Consider the following 24,586-nt stretch of genomic DNA (forward strand, 5'->3'; position numbering starts at 1 on the left):
TTACTGTGGCAAATAAGGTAGATCACTACCTCCCCAGGGCCCTAATTGCCTGTCACACGGGGAAGGAAAAAATTGAGATAATTATTGAGATTTAAAATCTGGTTTAAGATGCGCTTTTCAATTGGAGGTTGCTTGGTTATGACTGGATACGGATCATGATATAATAGTTTAGGATTGGTAAACGGAGAATTTAGAGGGAAAGAGTTCTGAGTTTTGGGGTGTAAGACGTCATTTGATACTTTCTGTTGAAGAGTTGATGAGTCTTTCAGGAAGTTCTAGAGAGAACAATAATATTATCTTGCAACTTTTATTCTTCTGAGCAAGAGACTCCTAGAGCAGTAAACTCTTGCTGAAGATAGTCTAATAGTAAGTCACGTTAATGTAGATAGTAAAAGAAGCTGTGTGGGTGATTTTCATTCTCAAAGAGAGAAATACTAATTATCTTCCTGGGGTTGATTACTACACTATCAGGTTTGCTATTATTTTATTCAGGAGTTTTACAGTGACATTAATTGGTAAGATTGGCCTGTTTTCTTGTCACGTGTTGACAGTATCTAGTTTTGGTATCAGCTAGCTTTGTTGAATTAGCTCCTTCCTCACTGAAACATTTCCCGTAAGATCAAGATTATCTCGGTCCTCAAGATGGTAGATCTTTTTGTGTTGATTTTCTCTACTCATATTTTGTTTTATGGCTTCCTCTTTCAGTATGATCAACCTGCTTTTTGATTGCTAAGTATTATTAAAGTCTGTTCCATTATGGTTATCTAGCCTTGTACTTCCATTATTTTTTTTAAGTATACTTTTTGTCCTTCCTATGAATTTGCCCTAGAAGAGCGTGGTTGTCTTATGTCAGCTTGTTGTCTTGAACCAGCTTCCCCATTTCTTGAATTAATCCTTTTTTTAAACCTATCTCAGCTAAGTAAATAGATATTTCATATTATGATGAGGAAGAAAATTAAAGAGAATTATAATTTTAGTCTTTATCTTCCTGCTCGTTGTCAATGTGTCATCTTTAGGAAAATATGTTAAACAATGTATGTTATCTATTCTTATGGAAAAGCGAACCATGTTGGATATTCTGTTTAGTCCTTATACTCCTACCCTGATTTACTTTTTATGTATAAGGTCATAACAGACCTTATATGACTGGCATCTTTTTAATGACAATTTTTCCCCTCCAAATATAGGAAGTTCACAAATGGGTGCTACCATAGTAGATGCTCTGGATACCCTTTATATCATGGGACTTCATGATGAATTCCGAGATGGGCAAAAATGGATTAAAGACAACCTTGATTTCAGTGTGGTGAGTATACAGCTGATCATTTCTATGACTATGAAAAGGCAGTGTCTAACCAGAATGGATTTGAGCGTTATATTAGTGGTTTAAGGAAATCCTAAATCCCCTTTCTTTTTGGGGGGTTATCAGTTGTTAGTTAATTTTTGCATAAAATACACTCTTTCTCACCATCTGCCTTTTACTTTTCTTGCCCTTATCATTTGAGGCAGTGTGGTAAGACAGTAGTTAGGGGGAAAAACACTCTGAACTGGAAATATCAGTAAAGCATAAACTACTTTATAAATAATAAGTGCTTCATTATTTTTTTAAAGGTTTAGTGATTTGGCACAGCTTTGATGAGCCTTCCCGATCAGGCGTAGGCCCGTCTTGCCAGCATTCGGGCACAATTGTTTAGTGCTACTGCTTAGGTTTGAAGCACAGCACAGCTTCACTCTAGCTGTGTGCCTTGGGAAAGGGCCTTATTCTTTCTCAACCTGTCATAAAATTGCTATCCCATTGCAATATTGGGAGGATTATTTGAGGCAATCTGGTACATGTAAAGAGCTCAGTAAATAGTAGCAATTATTTTCCTTATTACCAGTCTTCACCAAAAAGATGTGTGGACTGTTTTGTCATCTTCATTATCATCTTTAATGATATTTGTGCTTCCTGTTCCTTCTGAGTGCAGTCAGAAGTCACTCCTTCTCTGTGTATTTTGCTCTTTGGCAGACTCTGCAAATTGTGATTTAAATCCATAATTATTTCTTTTCTGATGTCTTTCCTGATGCTAACTAGATAAGAACTGATTACCTTCTTTCATATTATACTAACATTTCAGATACATTTCAATTAGAACAATTCTTACTGTCAATTAGGTTTAGGTTTGGCTCTGAGTGTCAGAAAACCTAATACAAAACAACTTAAACAAGAGAGCTGTTTATTTCTCTTTCATCCAAATGAAATACAGAGAAAAGCAGCTTAGGGCAGGCTTGGGTAGCTCCTTGATTATTTAAGTACGTTGGGTCCTTTGTTTTGTTGCTCTGTCACCTTCAGTGTGTAGCTTCAGCCTCATGGTACAGGATGGTGCCTCAGGTAAGGTGGATAAACCTGCCATTTGCAGAACAGAGGAGGGGTGACTGTTCTTTAAAAACACTTCTGGGGAGTTGGTCACCCCATTTTTGCTTGTGTGCTGTTTACTGTTGCGTAGATCATCATAGCACCCAGTCTTGTTGTAAAGGGGGCTGACACATGCAGTCGTTTTTCCTGTTGGGCTGGGTAGCACTTAGAGGTTGTACTTCCTGTGTCTTCAGAAGGCCCGACTCCAAAGTCATGAAGGTATATTACTGTGTTTAATTCTAAATGTTTGCTTTCGCATTTAGGTTTTTAATCCATGTGGAATTGATTTTTTTTTAATGTAGAGTGAGATAAGCATTATCAATCCTAGCACCATTTATTTCCCCACTATGTATACATGCTACATTAGTCATATTAATCTTTTCTATTGTCTTTTCTTCTTTATCCCTACATTATTTTTAAAGTGACTTAACTACAATATTTTTATAAGAAGCTTGATACCTATGTTTGAATCTTGATATCCCATCTTGTTCTACTAGGAAATTATCTTAATTCTCAGCTGTTTGTTCTTTTAAGCTCTGGAATATTATTGAAATTTTGATGAGGATTGCGTTCAATTTATAAATTAACTTGGAGAGAATTGGCATCTGTGCAGGCTCAAATACTCCTGTTCGCTAATGTGGCAGCTTTGTTATGCCTAATAATTTGCTAGTGTTTTGGTGTATCAGTTGGCTCTGTCAGGAACCAGAACTATACCATTTATTTTAGTGTTTAGAATTGTTAACCAAATAATGGGGAACTGAAAAGGCAAAAGGAGAACCTCATGGTATCCCAAGAGGTAGTAACTGTAGTAAACAGCCACCATGGCTGCGTCTGTGAGAACAATGTAAAGAGCTTGGGACGGTTAAAATACAGTATTCTGGGATTCTGTTTCTGGAGAATTCTGTACCTTAGGAGCTCTTAGATGGGCTCTCTCAGCGCCGGGGCTCAGACCTCTGAGGACGGGCTCCCTAGCTAGTGCTGGTATCGCTAAGGGCTGCAGTGAAGTTGATTTGGGGAATGTATTTGTGGGGCAGGAGAACTGGAACCTGGAGCCACCTGCCACTGCCAGCGGGAAGAACCATGGCAGGTTTGCCACTGTCAGGAGCTGGAGACAAATGGGAAGGAATAAGTCCCTTCTCCTTCCTCTAGCCTTATGTTATCTTAGTAAACCTCCTATAGGCGTGGCTTGTGAGGCCGCCAGCTGGCAAATGAGAAATGCATTTGCAGAGTTCCCATTCCGGTATACCAGAGTAGAGTAGAGAAGGCTGGATTTGAACCCGAGAAAAGATAGCTTAATAATCAGCACAGTCAGATACTGTCCCTTTACTTTTAACCTTTCTGTGTCATATGTGTTAGCTGTTTATTATACATACGGTAGCATTTGGAGTTTTATTTTTATCCAGTCTTGGAGTGTTTTAACTGTTAAGTTTGAAATATTTGCATTTATTATTATAGCATATATTTGGTTTTGGGGCTTCCATCTTTTTTTTTTTTAACTATCTATATTATTATACTTTTCATTTGTGTTTATTTTCTGTCTTTATTTTCGATTAAATTACTTCGTGTTTCTTTTTCCCTTTACGAGTTGGACATTTTTGCTTTCCATTTCCATTCATTTTGGGGTTACCCTTAAAATTTTATATGTATTTTTATCAAAGTTTAAAATTAATCATTTTTGTCATCCTCCTTCTGAACACCATGATTCAGAATTCTTTAACTTAGCTCCTCTTGCTCTTGTCTTATGTGTAATTATTGGTCCCAACTTGTATTTAAAACTTCCAAATAAAGGAATGAATAGTTTATTGAATGCTTCCTCTGTGACAGACACTGTTCTAGAATCCGTGGTTACAGTAATGGACAAAACAGTTTTATGTCTTTCTTGAGTTTATACTCTAGTTTTGGGAGAAAAACAGTTGTTAACTTAAAAAGCCAAACGTGAGAGGTAACAAATGTTTATTTGCGTTCAAAAAGAATGGCAGTGTGGGGACATAGATTCAGGCAGAAACCCAGATTATGTCCTGATTAGGAGGTGAAGCAAGGGGTTTTATGAAAAAGGGAGGGGGAATAAGTACATGATTTAAAAGGAAGGAATTTCTGTTGGTGCTAATCAGCTAAGTTACCCTCTAGCTATACACTTGGTGCTGCTAATTCCAAAGAATGTCCTTAATTTTTCGTCCTCATAGTCAGGTTGTCTGCTTTCCTGTTAGCTTTACAAACAGTTGTAAGATAATGGTGCTTTGGCCCCGTCCAAAGGTTATTTTTGCCCAGTTCAAGCACTGCAAAGGTTTGAGGAGTAAGACTTGCAAGGCAGTTCCTCTGGGATGGCAGTTCCAGCTCCGTTTTGAAATGGCTCCATTTATATAATGTTTCACACAGTAAACGAATATTCCAAGTTATATATAGTATGTCAGTTGGTGATAAGTTCTGTGGAGAATAAAGAAAGAAGAGAAAGTAGGATTGGAGTAAGTAGTGGTGGGGGATTGCTATTTCACAGGGGCGGCTGTTGAAGCGCTTACGATGACACCTCTGAGAGGAGACCCAAGGGAAGCCACGTGGATAGAAGGCCTCTCCTAATAGATCGTAATAGAGTGTAGAATTAGAGGTTGATGGTGCTTTCCTCGTAACCTTTTAGAAGTACAGATCCATTGTCTTCCTGTTTATGTTGTGCTATTGAAAAGTCTGCGGCCAGTCTAATTTTTCAAAAATAATCTGTCTTTTTCCCCCTTGTTTTAATATTTTCTTTTTTGCTTTGTTGTTCTGTAATTTCGTTATTACGTGTCTATTATTCTTTAAAGGACTTAATGTATTGCCTGAGGATTTATGTTTTCATCTATTTTGGAAGATTCTCATTCATTACTCCTTTGGATAATGTCTGTCTCCCGTCCTCTCCCTACTCTCCCTCTAGAACTTCTCTTCTATCTCTTGTGAGGGAAGATATGAATTTTACACGTAAAGAATTATAATCAGATGATAACTGCTACTCAGGGAAATAACGCAGGATAAGGGGTATTAGTGGTGAGGGATTATTTCACTATTTTATCTCGTGTGATCAGAAAAGCTTTCTGATAAGGTGATAATTGTTTAGAGACCTTCAAGTAAAGTACAATGTAAAGATTGACACAGGAATGAATTTGGCAATTCTGGAACAGCAAGTAGACCCATTTGGTAATAATAAAGTGAGTCAAAGGAATACTGGCTGGAGACGACATCAGAGAGGTTGTGGGGAATCTGATTCTGTCGGGTGTTGTCAGTCATTTTACTCTGAGTATAGCCAGACGTCATTGTAAGGATTTGCACAGAGTAGTAGCCTCAACTGACGTAAGATTTAAAAGGCTCACTCTAGCCATAGGATGCTGAATAAATCGAGTGTAGGGAGGAGGGTAAAGATGAAATCAGGGAAACTGTCTAGAACATTATTGTTCTGGTGTTGGAGGCCCTCCCTTCCTCTCTACATTCAGTGACTGTCTACTGCAGCATGCTGTATGTTGGGAGCATGTGAAGTAATATAAAACACTTCGCTTTTGAGGATGGTGTGTGATAACAGTTATGTTATTAACAAATTATACTGTATTGTAAAAATTCTATATTGAAGAAATACCCTTTTGTTAGCAAATGATGTTCTGTCTATAAATGTTGGAAAGACTTCAAGGTAATATACATTCCCTTTTAATTTGTGTTTAAAAATTAATTATAAATGTTGTCTTTATATTGGTCAATTGTATATATTCTATGGATTCTTTGGTCATGTTCTCTGCCACTTCTTTTCTTTCCATGTATTAGAATTTTTTTCTCAGCACTGTCTGTGTCCATATCTAAATACAAACATACAGACTCGGTGTAGTAAGGTTGTTAATATTGCTCTATTTATGCCAAATTTCCTTCTGTGTGTTGTTTGCCTTTTAATTTTGTTCATAATGTTTTTCTTATGGGTAATTTGCATTTTGGGGAAATTTAAGTCTTTCTATTATCATTTGTTATCGATTGATTTTATGCTTACAAAGTACCTGCTTTCTCAAGGACGTTTATATGTTGGCACATTTTCTTTTTTGTTGTGATTTTTTTTCTATATTTCTAAATTATTTTGAAATATATATAAGAAATGAGTGTCCAAATTTTTTACTTCAGAGTCAATTTTCTCAACATTATTAATTGAATAATCCATCCTCCTACCATTATTTTTGGTGTCTCTTTTAACGTTTGTTAAGTTATATATACTAGCAAAAATATTTAAAATTCATGAGGAGAGAAGCAAGTGAAAATGGACATTATACTGTAGCGATTAGAACAAAGAAAGGGACCAGTAGAAAGAGTGCTAATTCCAGAATTCAGGAAGTAGAGGCTTCATGAGGAGAGAATAGTCAACAGGATCAGATATCTTGCTAATTTTACAATATGTACGGTCCACGAAAATGGCCCCTTGTTTTTGGCAGTTGGGAAGCTGTGCTGTGGTGATGGTAATGGAAGCGTTTCAGTAACATTGTACAGATGGGAGGTGAGATTGCAGTTGCATGAGCAATGAAGATTTAGAAGGTAGAAGAACCTTCTCCACAGGGTGTTTGCAAGAAACATGAAGTATTGAGAACATTCTTAAAACTATAAAGCTTCGTGTATACGTGAATATTTTCCATATGTTTTCACAGAATTCAGAGGTGTCTGTGTTTGAAGTCAACATTCGATTTATTGGAGGCCTACTTGCAGCATACTACCTTTCAGGAGAGGAGGTGAGCAAAATCAAGTAATACATTGTTTCGGGGAAGGGCTTATAAATGGAATTTCATAAAACGCAAGGGTTCCCCAGCAGCATATCATTTTTCTTAATTGTCTAATATTGAACTATTGTTAAGGTTTGCTGAAAGAACTGGAGGCTTTGGGTAGGACTGTTCCTTGGGAATAATGATTTTTCCATTTTGAATCTCGGTGAAACATAAATTAATCACAGATCCCAGCTTTGTATACACCATGTCTCCTTTGCGTGAGTGATCCTTCTCTCGGGTTTTGCTGCTACAGTTAATGGCCTGGTCGAAACAAAGGGGTAGGGGGAATTTATAAGATCAGAATTAAGGAATGAAACAGGAGGAATGAATACGGATCCTCCTAAGACCAAAAATTAATTATTAAAACTGTCTGTTCGAGAATTGAATCCAGTTTGTTGCTATAAGTTAAAACAAAACAACTCTGAATTCTCCTTTCTGGAAGTCTTGGTGTAATATACACAGACACGCTTCAGACCTACCATGCTGGGAAGGTGGATGTGGGAAATTCCTTTTCACTCCTCAGAGGGGTGGAAGAATGGGGTTGGAGAGGGGGAGAAAGAGAAACTAAAGGAAGCAGGTTTCAGTCATTTCTATATCATTTTCTGAGAAGCTGCTTCGCCAATGTATTTAATTGGTTTGTTGTCTAAATGATTGTAAGAGCTCTTTGTAAGTTAAAAAAATTCATCTTTTGTTACATGTGTTGTAAGATGGATTTCTGTGTTGTCTTTAGTTTTTAGTTTTTGTGGTTAACCTTAAAGTAGTCATTTTTAGGACTTTATTTTATTTTATTTTTATTTTTATTTTTATTTTTTTTACCTTTGTGGCGTCTAGATTTTGTTCCGAAAGCTTTCCCCATGTCTGTGTTATCACAAAACAAAAATTCTCATTTTTCTTCTGGATTTTTATAATTTTACATGTTTACATTTAAATATTTCATCTACTTTTGTGTGTAAAGAGTGAGATATTCATGTACTGTTTTTTATGTTTTTTTATAAGTAATATGTTTGAAGATGCTGGTATTTAATATATAATGTCAGATAAATAACATTAATTTGTAATTTGACTGTCAGACTTTATTATGTAACTTTATTATGCTTCCAACCTATCTTTCTAGCTAGAAAACTTCAATTCACATTTCATAAAATAAATGTCTTATGCTCGGCCAAGTATATTTCAACCTTCAGTGTGTATCAGAATCACATAGGGTATTTTTTTTTTTTAATGAAGATTCCAAGCCCTTCTCCACAGGACTGTGATTCTCAGCTGGTTTAGTGTGGAGACCATTATTTATGTGTGTTTTTATCAAGACTCCTTGTTAAAGGTGATTTTGGAAATGCTGGTTCTATAAACTCTGACCTAGCTTATTTGAATAAAATCATTGTAAATTAATTGATAGTAGTATTTTTAAAGTTAGATTTATTGTGTTGTCACTTAAGAGTAAAATGCACCCATTTTATTGTATACTTATGTGAGTTTTGACAGTGAATACAGTCTAGTAACCACCAGCACAGTCAAGACACAGAAGAATTCCATCATTCCCCAAAATACTGTTTTCCTACTGAGGGTCACACCACCCTTACTGCCAGGCTCTGGTAACTACTGATCTGTTTTTGTCCCTACGATTAGGAATACTGGCTGCTTTGATGTAGTGTAATTCATTTGAGGTTCATCCATGTGTTTAGTTGTTACTCTTTTTTACTGCTGTATAGTATTCCGTTGTGTGGATATAACACAGTTTATTTACTAATGGATATGTTTTTAGCTTTGGAAATTATGAACAAAGCTGCTATAAACACTTGCCTATAGATTTCTGTAGGACCGTAAACTTTCATTTCTGTTGGGTATCGTATATACCTAGAAGTGTGTATTTAACTTTGAAAGAAACTACCAGACTCTTTTCCAGTATTTGCCTCCCATCGTGACCAATACTTGGTACTGTGAGTTTCTTTAGTAATACTGTTTGGCGGTTCTAATAGCAGTGTACTAGTATCTGACTGTGGTTTTGTTTTGCTTTTACCTCGGGATAGAAATGATGTTGAGTACCTTGTCATGTGCTTATTTGACGTCATACGTGTCCTTTGGTGAATTGTCTGTTCACATCTTTTCCCATTAAAAATTTGTTTTGTTTGTTTCTTACGGCCACAGTGTGTGGATTTTTGTATATTCCAGACATAGGCCTTTAATAAACTATGTGTTTGCAAGTATTTTCTCCCTGTCTGGGGCTTGTCTTTTCAGTGACTTAACAGTATCTTTTGAAGAACTGAAGTTGTTACCTCTTGAAGAAGTGCAGTTTATTGGTTTTATTTTATGTGGTTCATGCTTTTGGTATTTTATTTAAGAAATGTTTGCCTAATCCAGAGTCCCAGAGATTTTCCTTCTAAACGTATTACATGATTTCTTTTAAGAGTATTATAGTTTTACTGCATGTTTACTTTTTAAAATTTTATTGGGTAATTGTGTTTTTTTCCAGGACCCATCAGCTCCAGGTCAAGTCGTTATCCTTTAGTCTAGTTGTGGAGGGCGCAGCTCAGCTCCAAGTCCAGTTGCCGTTTTCAGTCTAGTTGCAGGGGGTGCAGCCCACCATCCCATGCGGGAATTGAACCGGCAACCTTGTTAAGAGCAGGTGCTCTAACCAACTGAGCTAGCCGGCTGCCCCTTCATTTTTATTTTTAAATCTATAATCTATTTTGAGTTAAATGCTGCAAACAGTAGACCCCCCCCGGCCCTTAACCATGGTTTCAGTTTCCACAGTTTTAGTTACCTGTTGTCATCTGTGGTTTGAAAATATAAATGGAAAATTCCAGAAATAAAGAATTTATAAATGTTTAATTGTGCACCATTCTAAATAATGGGATGAAACCTTGCACTGTCCACTCCATCCTGCCGGGGACGGGAATCACCCCTTTTTTCAGCATGTCCACACAAGCCGCCCATTAGTCACTTGGTAGCCCTCTCGGTTATCAGCTCGACTGTCGTGGTGTCACAGTGTTTGTGTTCAGGTGACCCTTATTTTACTTAATAATGGTCCCAAAGCATAACAGTAGTGAAGCTCTGGCAATTTGAATGTGCCAAAGAGAAACTGTGAAGTGCTTCCTTTAGGTGAAAAGGTGAAAGTTTTCTACTTAAGAAAGAAAATAAATCGTATGCTAAGGTTGCTAAGATCTGCAGTAAGAATGAATCTTCTATCTGTGCCCTTGTGAAGAAGGAAAAAGAAATTTGTGCTAGTTTTGCTGCCAGACTTCAAACTGCCGAAGTTCCGGCCACAGTATGAGATAAGTGCTTAGTTAAGATGGAAGAAGCATTAGATTTGTGGGTGGAAGACGTGAACTGAAAACATGTTCCATTGACAGCGATGTGTGGAAGCAGAAAGTACTCAGCCTGTACGAAGACATCAGCAAGGGGTCCCCTGAAATGAATGACACAGCCATTTACTGCACGTAAACGATGGTCACACAGATTCAGGAATAGGTTTGGCATTTTATCTCTCATCAGTCACAGGAAGGAGGAGGAGTACAGTACAGTAAGGTATTCTGAGAGAAGAAAGAGATACATACCACAGTCACAGCATTGTATTGCAGTATCTTGTTGTACTTGTTCTGTTTTATTAGTTATTGTTAATGTCTTACTGTGTCTAATTTATAAGTTAAACTTTATCACAGACACGTATGTATAGGAAAACCAGTATATAGAGGGGTCGGTACTCTCCGTGGTTTCAGGCGTCCACGGTAGTCTTGGAACGTCTCCCCTGGGGATAAGGGAGGACCACTGTATGCTCTGAGGGATAGGTGGAGCTTCATTTCTTTCCATGTACACATCCAAAAATTCTAGCACCATTTGTTGAGAAGACTACTCTTTCTCTATTTCAGTGACTTTGCATCTTTCTTGAGATCAGTGGACCATATATGTGTGAGGAGTCCACTTCCAGACTTGGTTCTGTCGATCTGTGTCTGTCCTTTTCCCGTTCCGACACTGTGGTCACTATTATGGCTTCATGGAAAGTCTTGACATCAGGTTGTGGGAGTCCTCCAATTTTGTTCCTTCTCAAAAGTGTTTTGGCTATTCTGGCTACTTTTATTTCCTATGTAAATTGAAACCCGTATGGAAAGGATTCACCATTCCACATGTCTTTAAGAGCGTTCTCAGTTCCTGGGAAGAAGTCAAAATATCACTGTTAACAGAAGTGTAGAAGAAGTTGATTCCAACCCTCATGGGTGACTTTGAGGGTTCAAGACTTCAGTGGAGGGAGTAACTACAGACGTCGTGGACATAGCACCTGTAAGCCTGTGCCTCAGAGAGGGTCGCTTTGTCCATACTCCTTTCTGCTTCGATCTGTACATACTGGAAGCCATGAATTCACACCAGTACCTCTAATTTCAACCCAGCACCGTAAGGTTTATTCTAACTTTCTGCCTTTTCGTATTTCAAATTCTCTTTTCTGATAGTGAGAAACCTGCCTCCTAATATTCCTCATATACCAGGAGTGCCAAAAAAATGTCTACAAGTGGACCCTTTGGTCAGCGTTGCTCGTGCAGTAGTTCGCCATAATCAGAAGTGTCTGGACGCTGATGGTAACCGCTTTGAGCACCTCTGGTAATTGCAGAAGTCAAACGTGACTTGTTTTCATCCTTTGTAATCAGTATATATTAAGCATTATACTCTTAATAGTCTTTTTCCTTTCTTAAAATGTGTATGCATTTTTTTGGCACCCTGTGTATGTACCCTTTGCTTATGACACCACTTTGCTGACCTCGCCAGGCTGTGCCTTGTGGGGTGCTGCTTCTTCACATGGACTCTTCTGAGACGTTGCGCCCGTTGCTTGGTTTGCCTTCCCTTCCTCATGTTGGTCCCAAGCCCTCTGCAGGACATCACTACCAACTCCAGTCGTGCCTTCTGGCCACAGACCTCAACTTCAGGAGCTTCTGCAGTGAAGTATTTTTAAACAATGAAGGAAGAAAACAGAACTATTTTGTTGTTTTCAGTTTCAGACCCCCCCCCCCCCCCGTGTCCTTGAGAAAGGAGAGCGTTTTCCCCCTCACTTCCGTGCTCCTCTGGCTGTGTAGAGGAAGTAGTAAATGTTTTGTGTGTAGTTGGTGGTTTCACATTAGGCTCCCTATCTGAAAGTTGAAGCAAAACGTTGAAATTTTGGTTGCTGTTGTCATAGGAAAACACTGAAATGCTGACAAAGTACATGATGTTACCAGTATTTCTCTTTTTGCCATTTTTGTGCCTCAGTAAGAAACATTTGGAGGTGGAGGGAAGCGCATATGCTTTGGAGTTGGAGGTTTGAGTCCCCGCTCTGCCTCCCTTTTGTGAGGGTATTTGGCAAAGGATTTACCTTCTGTAACTTACTTTTCTTCATCTGTGAAAATATGAGTGCTCACTTGAGAGCTGTGAGGTTACATTATGTGGAAGTACCTGACATACTCCCTGACTCAGTAGATAGTACTTTACTTTTCTTCCTCCTATTCATCTGTGGTGAATATTCTGTTTCTAAAGGGTGGGGACCTTTTACTTATTTTAAAATAGATACCGCATATTAATTTCTGGGGTTATAGTCTACTCAAGTAAAAAGTAAAGGGGACATGATTTACTTTTCTGACTTTCTCCTGCAATAGAATTTTACTGACCATTTTATTTTTCTCCTTGATCATTTTACATTGAAAGCTCTAATCCACATGTATTCTGGGAAACCAACAAATCCATGACGTCTGCTGAAAATAAATAAAACATAGACAAGTAATTTGAATATGACATTATTCTAATACCAGAAAAACAGTAAATTCCTATGTCTCACATAAGCCAGAAAATTAACTATAACTTATAACATGGCGAAATGCTTTTCTTACAGGACATTTCATGCATTCTATTTCCTGCATTCCTTATTTTCATAGGGAACCCTATGAGGGTTACGTGCCATCCTAACAAAGTGTTCCTCTCTCCTGTTGATTTATTAATATCATAAATGGGAAACTTTATCATTTTATTTTCTCAGAACAAGGCTATTTATATTAAATACTCACAGGTTTAAAAACCTTGGTGATTTATTATGTTTACTTGATGCCAGCCTCAAATAGATGGCATTTCTTTTACAGCGTTGTCTCTTCTCATTTTTTAATGGTTATCAAAGTGGCAACCTTCCCTGAGAAAGATAATAACATAATTTATGTGGATAGCTGCATCTGAAATCTGTCAGATAAAGTGGAAAAATGGTTATGTGGAGTTTAATACATATTTCACAGATAAAAACAAAATAAAAGAAACAACAACAAAATCTTTCTTTACCACACCACAAATGGTACTGTATTGTCTATAGGGTAAGATCGTTTCTGAATAAATTCAGGGGTATTTTCTAAGACAGAGTATCCTTGTTTGACCTAAGTTCCTTTAAGTAAAGTTCTGGGGAAAAAATGTTAGCATATATATTTTTTCTGGTTTAGATATTAACCATTATTGTTCTAACTGCATTAATCATTGTAATTTGGAAAACCTGATTGTGCTTTAGAAATTGCTGCTATTTCCATTGAAAATTCAAGCTTTTTATTTTCTACAGAAGCACTTGTGATTGGGCAAAACATTCCACTAAGCTTTGCTGACCCAGATGACATTTAAAATACACTCTCAAACATTTTCCTGTTAAGTATGAGAGTTTGTCTGCACATTTGTACACATTCATACATGTTTAAAGTCACAGTACTAATACCAACTCATAGCTGATAATTTTGGTTATGATTACTGGTTTGACAAATCAGAACACAGTTTGGATTTGAAATTTAGTGGTGGAATCCAGGAAGGAGGGAGCCACAGAGGAGAAGCCCCGAATTCTGCAAATGAGGTCTGACAATTAAGTTCGCTAACTCATCCTAGAAAAAGTGCTGCATACCTCATTGCTGAATATCACTACGGTCACCTTCGAAGTACTCCCCTTGGGAAGCTATGCACCGACGAAAGCATCTAGTCCACCCTTCAAAGCAATTTTGGAAGACTTTTTCTGGAATGGCTGTCAGAGCTGTCGTCGTATTACCATTGATGTCCTGAGTGTCATCAAAATGTCTTCCTTTCACTATTTCCTTTATCTTCGGGTAAAGAAAGAAGTCATTGGGGGCCAAATCTGGTGAATTCGGAGGGTGGTCCAATACAGATATTTGTTTACTGGCTAAAAACTCCCTCAGAGATGGTGCCCTGTGAGCTGGTGCATTGTCGTGATGCAAGAGCCATGAATTGTTGGCAAAAAGTTCAGGTCGTCTAACTTTTTCACGCAGCCTTTTCAGCACTTGCAAATAGTAAACTTGGCTAATTGTCCAGTTGGTACAAATTCATAATGAATACCTCTGATATCAAAAAAGGTTAGCAACATCGTTGCAACAAGTTCTCGAACTTAATTGTCAGACCTCATACGTGAAACTATGTATTTAGACCACATTGTCTTATTTCCCTCTGTTTATAAAACTGAACCACAATTTTCTGCCTGAAATAGACTTTCATCCTTCCATGTTTTCTGCCCGGGCCTTCTGAACTTCAAGGCCCAGATTACTTTTCTTTATTTTAAGCAACTCTAATTGAGGTTAATATACATACGATAAAATGCACCCACTTTAAATGTATAGTATGTAATTAAATGTGTAATTTGAATTTTAAACCATGTATGATAAACTGTTAGAGGAAATACAAATGATACAACCTTTTTGGAAAATAATTTGGTGGCGTCAAGTAAACAGTTAAAATTTAAAATTCTGTTTGACCTAATATCTCACTTCTAGGAATATATTCTCTAAAAGTAACAATGTGGATACATAAGGTGTATTTAGAAGGCTATTTCATTGCAGTAGTGTGTCTGTAGTAGCCAGTATTTGAAGAGATCCCAATATTTATCTAGAAGGGAATGGAATACATTAATACATGCCTTACTGTAGAATACTGTACAACTATGAACATCAATTGGATATATTTTAACTAAGAAGAATATGCTTGGTATATTCTGTGGTAAAAGAAAGTTGTAGACCTGTGTGTGTGTTCCATTAATCCAGTCAGTTAGCCATTGCAGTATTTTGGGTAGGAAATAATGGCAGCTTGGACTAAGATGGGTTTTTAGACATGAGAGATATAAATGATTTCAAGGGACTAGGGAGGCGAATTCCAAACGATTGGGTGATATTTTGGGAGGGGGAAATGAGGCAGGAGGAGGAATGGCCCTGTCTCCAGGTTTCAGCATTTTGGTACTAGACTGATGGTGTGACACTTATTAGGTATTGAACAGTTTAAGAATGGTAGGTTGGGAGAGGAAGATCATTTCATTTTAAGTATTTTGAGCTCGAGGGGATATTGCCATAGATACAGGTAGTAGACAGATGCAGTGGGTCTGGTGCTTATTGGAAATGTCTTGAGTGGAGAGATAAATCTGAGAGTCAGTTGCTGTGTAGCTGATAATTGAAAGCAAGTGCATGTGAAATAGTTCAGAGAGACAATGATACAGAATAGAGAAGGGGACTTAGAATCCAGCCTCAAGAAACACAAGTAAAAGTCACATGTGAATGAAGGAGATGAGTCAGTGAAGGAATCAGGGAGATTACAGAATTGTTGAACATAAGGGAAGAAAGTATTTTAAGGAGGAACTAGTTAGTAACGACTGCAAATGCTCTTTGCTCAAATGTGTGGCTAATTCTTCACAAGATCCATTTCAGTGAAATGATGGGGCCAGAAGCCATGTCGGGATACGTTGAGTAATGAGTAGGAGGAGAGAAAATAGATACAGTAAAATAGATGATTTTGTAAAATGGAAAGGCACTTTGTTATGTTAGTAGCAGGAAAAGATAGAATAAAAATCCAACTACTTAAAATCTTGTATATGTACAGAAAAAGAGAAGATGTAAATATATCAAAATATTAATAGTATTTGGTTCAGAATACAGGGACTGTATGATTTAAAAATTTTTTCCTTTTACTTTTTTCATTATCTTGGTTTTTAAAATGAGCGTGTATTTAATAATGGATAATAACAAAATATGGATTATTTATTCAGGGTCCAGTTAGGAGACAGAATCTATGCCAGTTATTTGAACAGAGAGAATTTAATGTAAAGAATTATTAACTAGGCATAAAGCTAACTTGGTAAGTGCGAGGTTAAAAAGAATACTTGGAGGGCGGCTGGATGGCTCAGTTGGTTAGAGCATGAGCTCTGAACGACAGGGTTGCCGGTTCGATTCCCACATGGGCCAGTGAGCTGCGCCCTCCACAACTAGATTGAAGACAATGAGCTGCCACTGAGCTGCCAGAGGGGCAGCTGGATGGCCCAGTTGGTTAGAGCGCAAGCTCTCAACGAGAAGATTGCTAGTTCAGTTCCCACATGGGATGGTGGGCTGCGCCCCCTGCAATTTAAGATTGAAAATGGCAACTGGACTTGGAGCTGAGCTGCGCCCTCCACAACTGGATTGAAGGACAACGACTTGGAGCTGATGGGCCCTGGAGAAACACATTGTTCCCCAATATTCCCCAATAAAATCTTTTTTAAAAAAAGAACACCTAGAGGGTATTATGCTGTGAAATAAGTCTGACACACAAAGTCCAATACTGTATGATTTCACTTACATGTGGAATTAAAAAGAACCCCAAACGAACAAACAAAACAAAAACAGAAATAGACTCATAGATACAGAGAATAAATTGATAATTGCCCGGGGTGGGGTGGGGTGGGGTGGAGGGGAAGTGAGAGGATGGATGAAAAAGGTGAAGGGGATTAAGAGGCACAAAATTCCAGATATAAAATAAGTAAGTGACGGGGATAAAATGAGTCTCACGGGGAGTAGAGTCAGTAATATCGTAATGACTTTTATGGTGACAGATGGTAACTAGACTTATGGTGACCACATCATAAGGTTTGTAAATGTACAATCACTATGTTGTACACCTGAAACGAATATAATATTGTATATCAACTATACTTTTAAAAAATACTCTGAGGTGTCATGGTGGTGGCTCCTACGTGAAGCGATCAGGGCTGAGGGAATGCGGGGAAAAGGTTTAATTACTACATCTTAGCAACTTAAGAGGAAGGGCTGTGCAGAGCGGAACGGAAACAGACCTGTGATGACAGTGGTGGCGGGCTGTCCTCCTGTCGCTGTCCTTAGCTGAGGGGAGATGGGGATATGGCCAGATCTGCAAGTGTTAGAAAAACTGCCAAGTGGATTCAGCTGCTGCTGGAGGAAGGCGCAGCTGACGTGTGAAGTGTTAGGAAAGCAGTCTACGCTAGTGCTTGAGTGTCCTCACACGCTTTTGCGAGGAATACCAAGAATACAGGCCCCAAGTCTCCATACCCAGGTCGTCAGGGTTGTGCTTGCGGGGATGAGTTAATGTCATCAAATAGGCTTGCTTTCACTTAGTATAAAAGAGATTCTCCAAGTTCAGTGTTCTTCTCCTGTAACACGGCCCACTGTGTGTGCAGGAATCCTTAATCACCCTTTGGATCGTCGCTGTGGGATTTGGGTGGGGGGTGAGGGTGGGGCATGTCCAACCAATGTAAATGAACTTGAAACTTTGGCGGCTACTTTGCCATGAATAAGACAGTTTTTATCTCTGACTCATGGGTCTTCAGTCGGCTGCCAATATTCATTAATCTGTAGCAGGCTAACTTGTTAGCTTGTAAGTGGAATAAAATCTTAGATTTTATCATGCGTTTTGAAATATTGTTTGCAGGCTAATTTTGAGTGGGAGGTGTGTGTAAATATGTTTGTACGTCTGTGTTAACCTAGTTTTGCAGTAACCTTCACTTGGGCCTAAGGAGCACCTGTCTAGCTTTTATGGATACCCTTGTTCATGGTAATAATGAAAATTCATGCAGAGAGCAAGATAGAGAATGAGAAAGAGAGATTAAGAAATGTTGAGAGTACAAAATAGAGTGAGAAGTTTCAAAGAATGTTTAGTAGGAGTCGTAGATGAGTTTAATGAAATAAATGATAGAATGGATAGAGAATCGGTATTTGAACAAATAGCAAGAATGAGGAAGGAAATGTTAAAAGTACCAGAGAGAAAGGGCTGATTGCTTACAAAAGAATGGCACCTGACAGCAGAGTTCTCAGCAGCAGTAGATGCCAGAGACGTTGGAGTAATACGTATATTTAAACTGCTGAGATAAAATACCTGCCAACCCAGGTTTATGTTAGCCAAGTTGTCATTCAAGAGGGAGGATGTAAGATATAGGTGTGCAATAAATTAGTAAAATGTTTGACGAATTTAGTTATTGACTGTAATAGTTAAGAATAAATAATGTAAGGTATAGGAATACGTCTATGTATAGACGTATTCCTGCACCTTGAATTAGTTAATCTTACCGTGTCTACGTCTGTATCTCTGTCTGTCCCCAGGGGTGCTTACATTTCGTAGGCATTTGGTGGTTGCAACACCACGGACTCGAGCCCATGTGGTTTGGACCCACATACTGTGCAGTGGGTCCACTGCTGCATTTGCTTTTCTGATTGTCTTTTCTTGTTGTAATCTTTGGTTTTACTTTGAAAATCCTATGATGGGACAGTCCAGAATGAAACATGAGATAGTGCCGAAAGATGAGACTCTCAGGTCAGAAAGCACTAAAACTATTTACTGGGGAAGAGCAGAGAACAACCCTGAATGGCGTTGTTGTTAATGATGCACCTGGCCCAAAGCTGAGGACATCCAGAGGCTGGTGTGCACACAGGCTGAAGGAAAGCACGCCGCCGCAGAACACCCGCAGTCAGAAGGTGGAACGTGAGAAGCATGGACCACGGTAAGAAAAGGAACGTCTGAACATTGCTCGGTGTTAGTGAACTGAAATGGACGGGAATGGGACATTCCTCGTCTGGCAGCTACAAAGGGTGCTACTCCGGAAATGACAAAAAAGAAATGGAGTGGCTTAAAAACTGAGGCAGTTAGGGGCTGCAGTGCAAGTTCTGACCGACTAATATCAGTCATACTTCTAGGAAAACCTGCTAACATAACTGTCATTCAAGTCTACGCTCCAAATACTAGGCTCAAGAAGATGAAAGCTTTTATGCCAGTATCCAAGAAAAAAATGATCACACACCAGAAGAAGACGTGCTGATAATTATCGGTGACTGGAATGCAAAAGTAGGAAATAAAACAGAATCAAATATCATTGGAAAATCTGTGCTGGGGGTCAGAAAGGAAGCAGGAGATCAGTTCATGGATTTCTGCAAAGCCAACAACTTGTTCATCACAAACACATGCTTCAAACAACCAAACAGACGACTGTGTACATGGACATCACCAGATGGCCGATATGGAAATCAAATAGACTGTGTAATTGGATGCAGGAGAGGGAGAAGCTGTATTCTCTCTGCCAGAACAAGACCAGGAACAGATTGGGGTACTGATCGTGAACTGCTAACATCAAACGTTAAGGTGCAGCCGAGGAAGAGCAGTGAAAGAATCGCAGTGCCAAAATAGAGTGTAAATAACATTCCTGATGGATTTAAAGTCCACATAAAAAACAGATTTGCACTGTTAAACTTAACTGACTGAGAACAAGAAGAGCTGTGGACCGAAACTAGAAATATTAGGAAAGAATGTGAAAAGACAATGCTGGAGTAAAAAGGAAAGAAAAATCGAGACAAATGAGAGAAGGAACACTAAAAATTGTTAAGAGACAGCCGAGGGGCAGAAGTAAAAGGTGAAAAAATCAGGTTAGACACCTGAACACAGTTTTTCAACAACTATCACGTAACAATAAAGAAAACTATACAATTGTCAATGTAAGAAGACAGATGAGAACAAAAAAGGAAAAATGAGATCTCTACCAGAAGATTCAAGAAATAAAAGGGAATTTCAAACCTAGACTAGGAATGCTGAATGACCAACAAGGAAACACCTTGTCTGACCAGAAGAAAATAAAGGTAAGGTGGAAAAGATATAATGAAAACCTATACAGAAGAGATGAAAGGATGACAGATACCTTTGAACAAGATTCCTTCCTATGAGGAAGAACCTGTAATTCTAGAAAATGAAGTGAAAGCCGCCCTGAAAGTATTGGGAAGAAAGAAACCACTAGAGTAGCTGGGATAATAATAAATTTATTTCACGCCACAGAGAATGAATTGTCAAAATCCTAACAAGAATATGTCAACAAATATGGAAAACAAAACGATGGCTTATAGACTGGAAACATTCAATATACATCTCAATCTTCAAGAAAGGAGATGCCAAGGAGGCGGGTCCCTGTGGGACCATGTCTGTAATTTCCCACGCAGTAGAGTGATGCTCAGCGTGATGCAAGAAAGACTTCTGCCACACGCGTATATCCACAGAAGGGGACATTCTGCAGCCACTGAAGTCAAGGAGGCAGCGACCGTTGTGGTTTGATTTGGAAAGATCTCCAGGGCACGATCAAAGAAATAAGCAGGTTCAGAATAGAGTGTATGATATTCTGTGTTTGAAAGAGACAGAGACGAAGGCTCTGTGTGTATAAACCGTAAGAGAATTTCTGTTTCTGGGAGAGCCGGAAAAGGAGGATTTTTTTTGCATACCATGGAACTGATTTAGCCCAAAATATTTACTAGATGGTCAAGAAAGTGATAGCTGTTTGCATTGTAGAAGGAAGGAACTGTGTAGTTGAGGGATAGGGCTGGAAAAGAATTGATACTTTTTGGATTTTGTATTTTCTGCATTGCATACTAAAAACAATTTTTTTTAAAATTAGCTGTTGCTGTTGTCTACCAAAATATTGTTCTGAAATAGGGAATGTAATCTATGATGTATTTCTCGTTAAAGGTTTTGTATATTCGTGAATAAATTAAGGTAGACATACTATTTATAAGGAAATTTTTCTCAATGACATTAGGATTTTTTGGGGGGCTGTATACTATAACTGGTTACTATATATGTTAACTGTTATTGATGACACAGGTAGTTGAAAATTAGAAAATATGTCATTGATTACTTCTGGAAGTAAAATAAGGATGCTTTCTATTTAGAAAAAGTTAATGTTTGTAAGACATTTTACCATTTTGGTGATTTTGTATATAGAAAAAATATGGTACAAAAATGTGATTAATAAATACATGACATTCATATTAGTTCTTAGATAAGAGCTTAGTCCTTTTGTCCTCGTGGTAAATAGAAGCAGTATCTGTTTATGATGTAATGTAACTTAATCTTTACTAACATAAATGTTAATACAGAGAGAACTGAATTTACATTTCCTTTTCTGAATTAATGGGATGAATATGAGAAAATTATTAAAATTTTTACCATAAATTGTTACATTTTTCATTGGAATTTTTGTATTCAAGTAAGTATTCAAGGAAATGGTAGCTTGTTGATTTATGAGACTATCTAATTAAAAGTTCTGCTAAGAAGTTTTGCCATCTTTAAGGAACCTTGCAAGTATCTTCACATATTTCTTTGTCTACTTGGACATATTTCTCTCTAATATTTTCTAACCCCAATAGTGGTGTGCTTTATTTAATATAACCTTAGTTTGATCTGTTCCCATCCTTCAAATACTTACTTATTTGAAGCATCTAATAATATTTTATCAAAAACACTTGACTGCGGTGAAAAGATGGGTCCTTAAATAACCAATCAATTTGAAATCAATTTGACAGAAGATAGGTTTGCGACATACAGGAGAACGTGCCACTTTTCATAATAGGATATTACGACCCCATCTCAGTTTGGAGCCTCTTAAGTCAATAGTCTCCAAAGTGGGGTACACAAACCTATCAATTTTGATATGCTAAGAATATTAGAAATTTTGCGATATATATATCTTCGTTAGTAGTAATACATGATTTTAAAGGTTTGGAAACCACTGATATTTAGGTAATTTATTTTGGGGGGTACCAAAAAAAGCAGCAATAGGGACCAAGCGATGAAGCATTTATAACTCTCAAATTAAACTTGGACTGCGAACTCAAACTTGTTTTCCTTTAATAATTTGCATAAACCTTGATGGAAAATGTTGAGACATAGACGTGATTATAGTACTTTAAGGGTATTTATCCAAATTAGTTTAACATCTCTTTTGTTTTAATATTTGTACTAAGCTTGTGTACCATGGATGAATGTTTCAGTCTAATGTTTTCTCTTAGATCTTTTGCCAGCTGAAAATATAGATACTATTAACACAAAAACCATATCCTTCCCTTTCCATTAATTGTTATTTCAGGCCATTACACATTGGGTAGCTTTCCTCCTTATCCATTGTACAGACATTTTTTTCTGACTGCTGTTTGGTGCCTAATATCAAAGAGATGCTATTTTCCCCCTTGTACTTCTTCTACGTATCCAGTACGACGTTGCGGTGTGTATCCTATGAGAGACCAGCAAATGGTGATGGCTATAATTTATGAATTGATAACTGTAATTCATGAATATTCATGTTTTTATCTTAGATATTCAAGATTAAAGCAGCTCAGTTGGCTGAGAAACTCCTTCCTGCCTTTAACACACCTACTGGGATTCCCTGGGCAATGGTGAATCTAAAGAGGTAAATTCTACTTTTATGTGCTTATTCCTGTTCTGAAATAATCAGACTCACTGATTTTTTGGACCTTCTTAGTCTTAGAAATTTCTAATGATCTGTCCCCACTGTAAGGAACTTACACAGTTAGGATCTTTGTGCTGATTTCTCCCTTTTATCCTTACGATGCTTCATCTCTGATAATATTTTTGTCTTGAAGTTTGTTTTATCAGATGTTAGTACAGCTATTCCGCCCTTCTTATGCTTACTATTTTCATGGTACATATATCGTTTTTACTCATTCGTTTTCAACCTAACTGTATCGTTGAATTATAGTCCTTTTTTTGGAGACAGCATATAGTTGGATCTTGCCAGTCCAACAACATCTGCCTTTTAGTCTATTGATATGTAATTATTAATGCGGTCTGATTTAAGTTCTCTTCCTTCATTTCTTTTTTATCTAACTTCTTTTGAATTGATGAATATATTTTAGCTTTGTATTAGGATTTTTATTTATTAGCTTTTTTAAGAGTTTGCTATAGGAATCACACTGTAAATAATTTTTCAGTTAACAGAATTAATACTGTACCACTTTATGTTACAGAATTAATACTGTACCACTGTACCACTTTATGTACCACTTTAAAGTACAGGGACATTTCAACCATTCCTGTCCATTTCCTCTCTCCCTCCCATCATTCATATGCTATACTGTCAAGTGAATTACATCAAATATGTTATAAATCTCAGAATACATTGTTAAAATATTAGTTTAAAATGCACCTGTTCATTTGATAGGATTGAGGGGAATAATAGTCTAATATTTACCCAGGGGAAAACTAGTCTATTAATTACCCTAATATTTAGCAGCCTGTATATCTAGTGTTCTCTGTTTCTCTTTGAAGATCTGAATTTTAATCTGATATCATTTCACTTTAGCCTGAAGAACTTTATTTAGCATTTCCTGTAGTGCTCATTTATGGGGTGAATTCTTACTATTTTTCTTCATTTGAAAAAGTCTTTGCATTCATTGTTAAAGGATATTTTCAGTGTATGTCAAATATTTGATTGATGGTTTTTTTGTCTTTGTACACTTTAATGATGTTGTTTCTCTCTCATCTGGTTTCCATGGTTTCTGATAAGTCAGAATTTGAATGGTTGTTGTCCAATTTTGTTCCTTCTGCATCCTGCTTAGGCTTTGCTGATGAGCTTGTGAAATCTGATATGTCTTTCGCTACATATAATGGTAAAATTTTGGTCATTACTTCTTCAAATGTCTTTTCTGCCCCATTCTTTCTTTACCTCCGTGTGAAATTCCAATTACTTGTATTTTAGAGTTTTTGTTACTGCCCCACAGGACCCTGAAGCTCTTGTTTTTATTTTCTAATCTTTTTTTTTTCTATGTTCAGTTTGAATAATTTTCATTGATCTATCTTCATATTCATTATTTCCTTTGTTGCTCTAATCTCCTTTTAAGCCCATCCAGTGAATTTTTTTTCGCTTTCTGATATCATCTTATTTATTTATTTATTTATTTATTTATTTATTTATTTATGTAAATTAAAATTAAAATTTATTGAGGTGACAATGGTTAGTAAAATTATGCTAAGTGAAATAAGTCAGACAGAAATAGTCGAGAACCATATGATTTCACTGATATGTAGGATATAAAACTGAAAGCAACAAAGGAACAAGACAAACGAAAACTCATAGACACAGACGATAGTTTAGTGGTTACCAGAGGGTAAGCGGGGAGGAGGGTGGTAGATGAGGGTAAGGGGGATCAAATATATGGTGACAGAAGGAGAACTGACTCTGGGTGGTGAACATACAATGTGATATATAGATGATGCATTATAGAAATGTACACTTGAAGTTTTTAGAATTTTGTTTAGATGTTTTTACTAGATTCTGATTCTCTGCAGATATTTCCTATCTTTTCATTCACTGTGAACATATTCCCCTGTATTTTATCAGACATGGTTAGAATAA

General features: G+C 37.3%; 1 protein-coding gene across 1 annotated transcript in view; it reads left to right on the forward strand.

Annotated features, from left to right (window-relative positions):
* The window catches only part of MAN1A2 (mannosidase alpha class 1A member 2), a 109,117-nt gene that overhangs the window by 29,873 nt on the left and 54,658 nt on the right, over nt 1-24,586 (forward strand). The window contains exons 4-6 of the mRNA XM_033092721.1: nt 1,188-1,306; nt 7,036-7,116; nt 22,527-22,621. Of these exons, the coding sequence (XP_032948612.1) occupies nt 1,188-1,306; nt 7,036-7,116; nt 22,527-22,621 (295 nt within the window). The remainder of the gene's footprint in view (nt 1-1,187; nt 1,307-7,035; nt 7,117-22,526; nt 22,622-24,586) is intronic.

The sequence above is a fragment of the Rhinolophus ferrumequinum genome, chromosome 22 (genome assembly GCF_004115265.2).
Source record: "Rhinolophus ferrumequinum isolate MPI-CBG mRhiFer1 chromosome 22, mRhiFer1_v1.p, whole genome shotgun sequence".
NCBI classification, from domain to species: Eukaryota; Metazoa; Chordata; class Mammalia; order Chiroptera; family Rhinolophidae; genus Rhinolophus; species Rhinolophus ferrumequinum.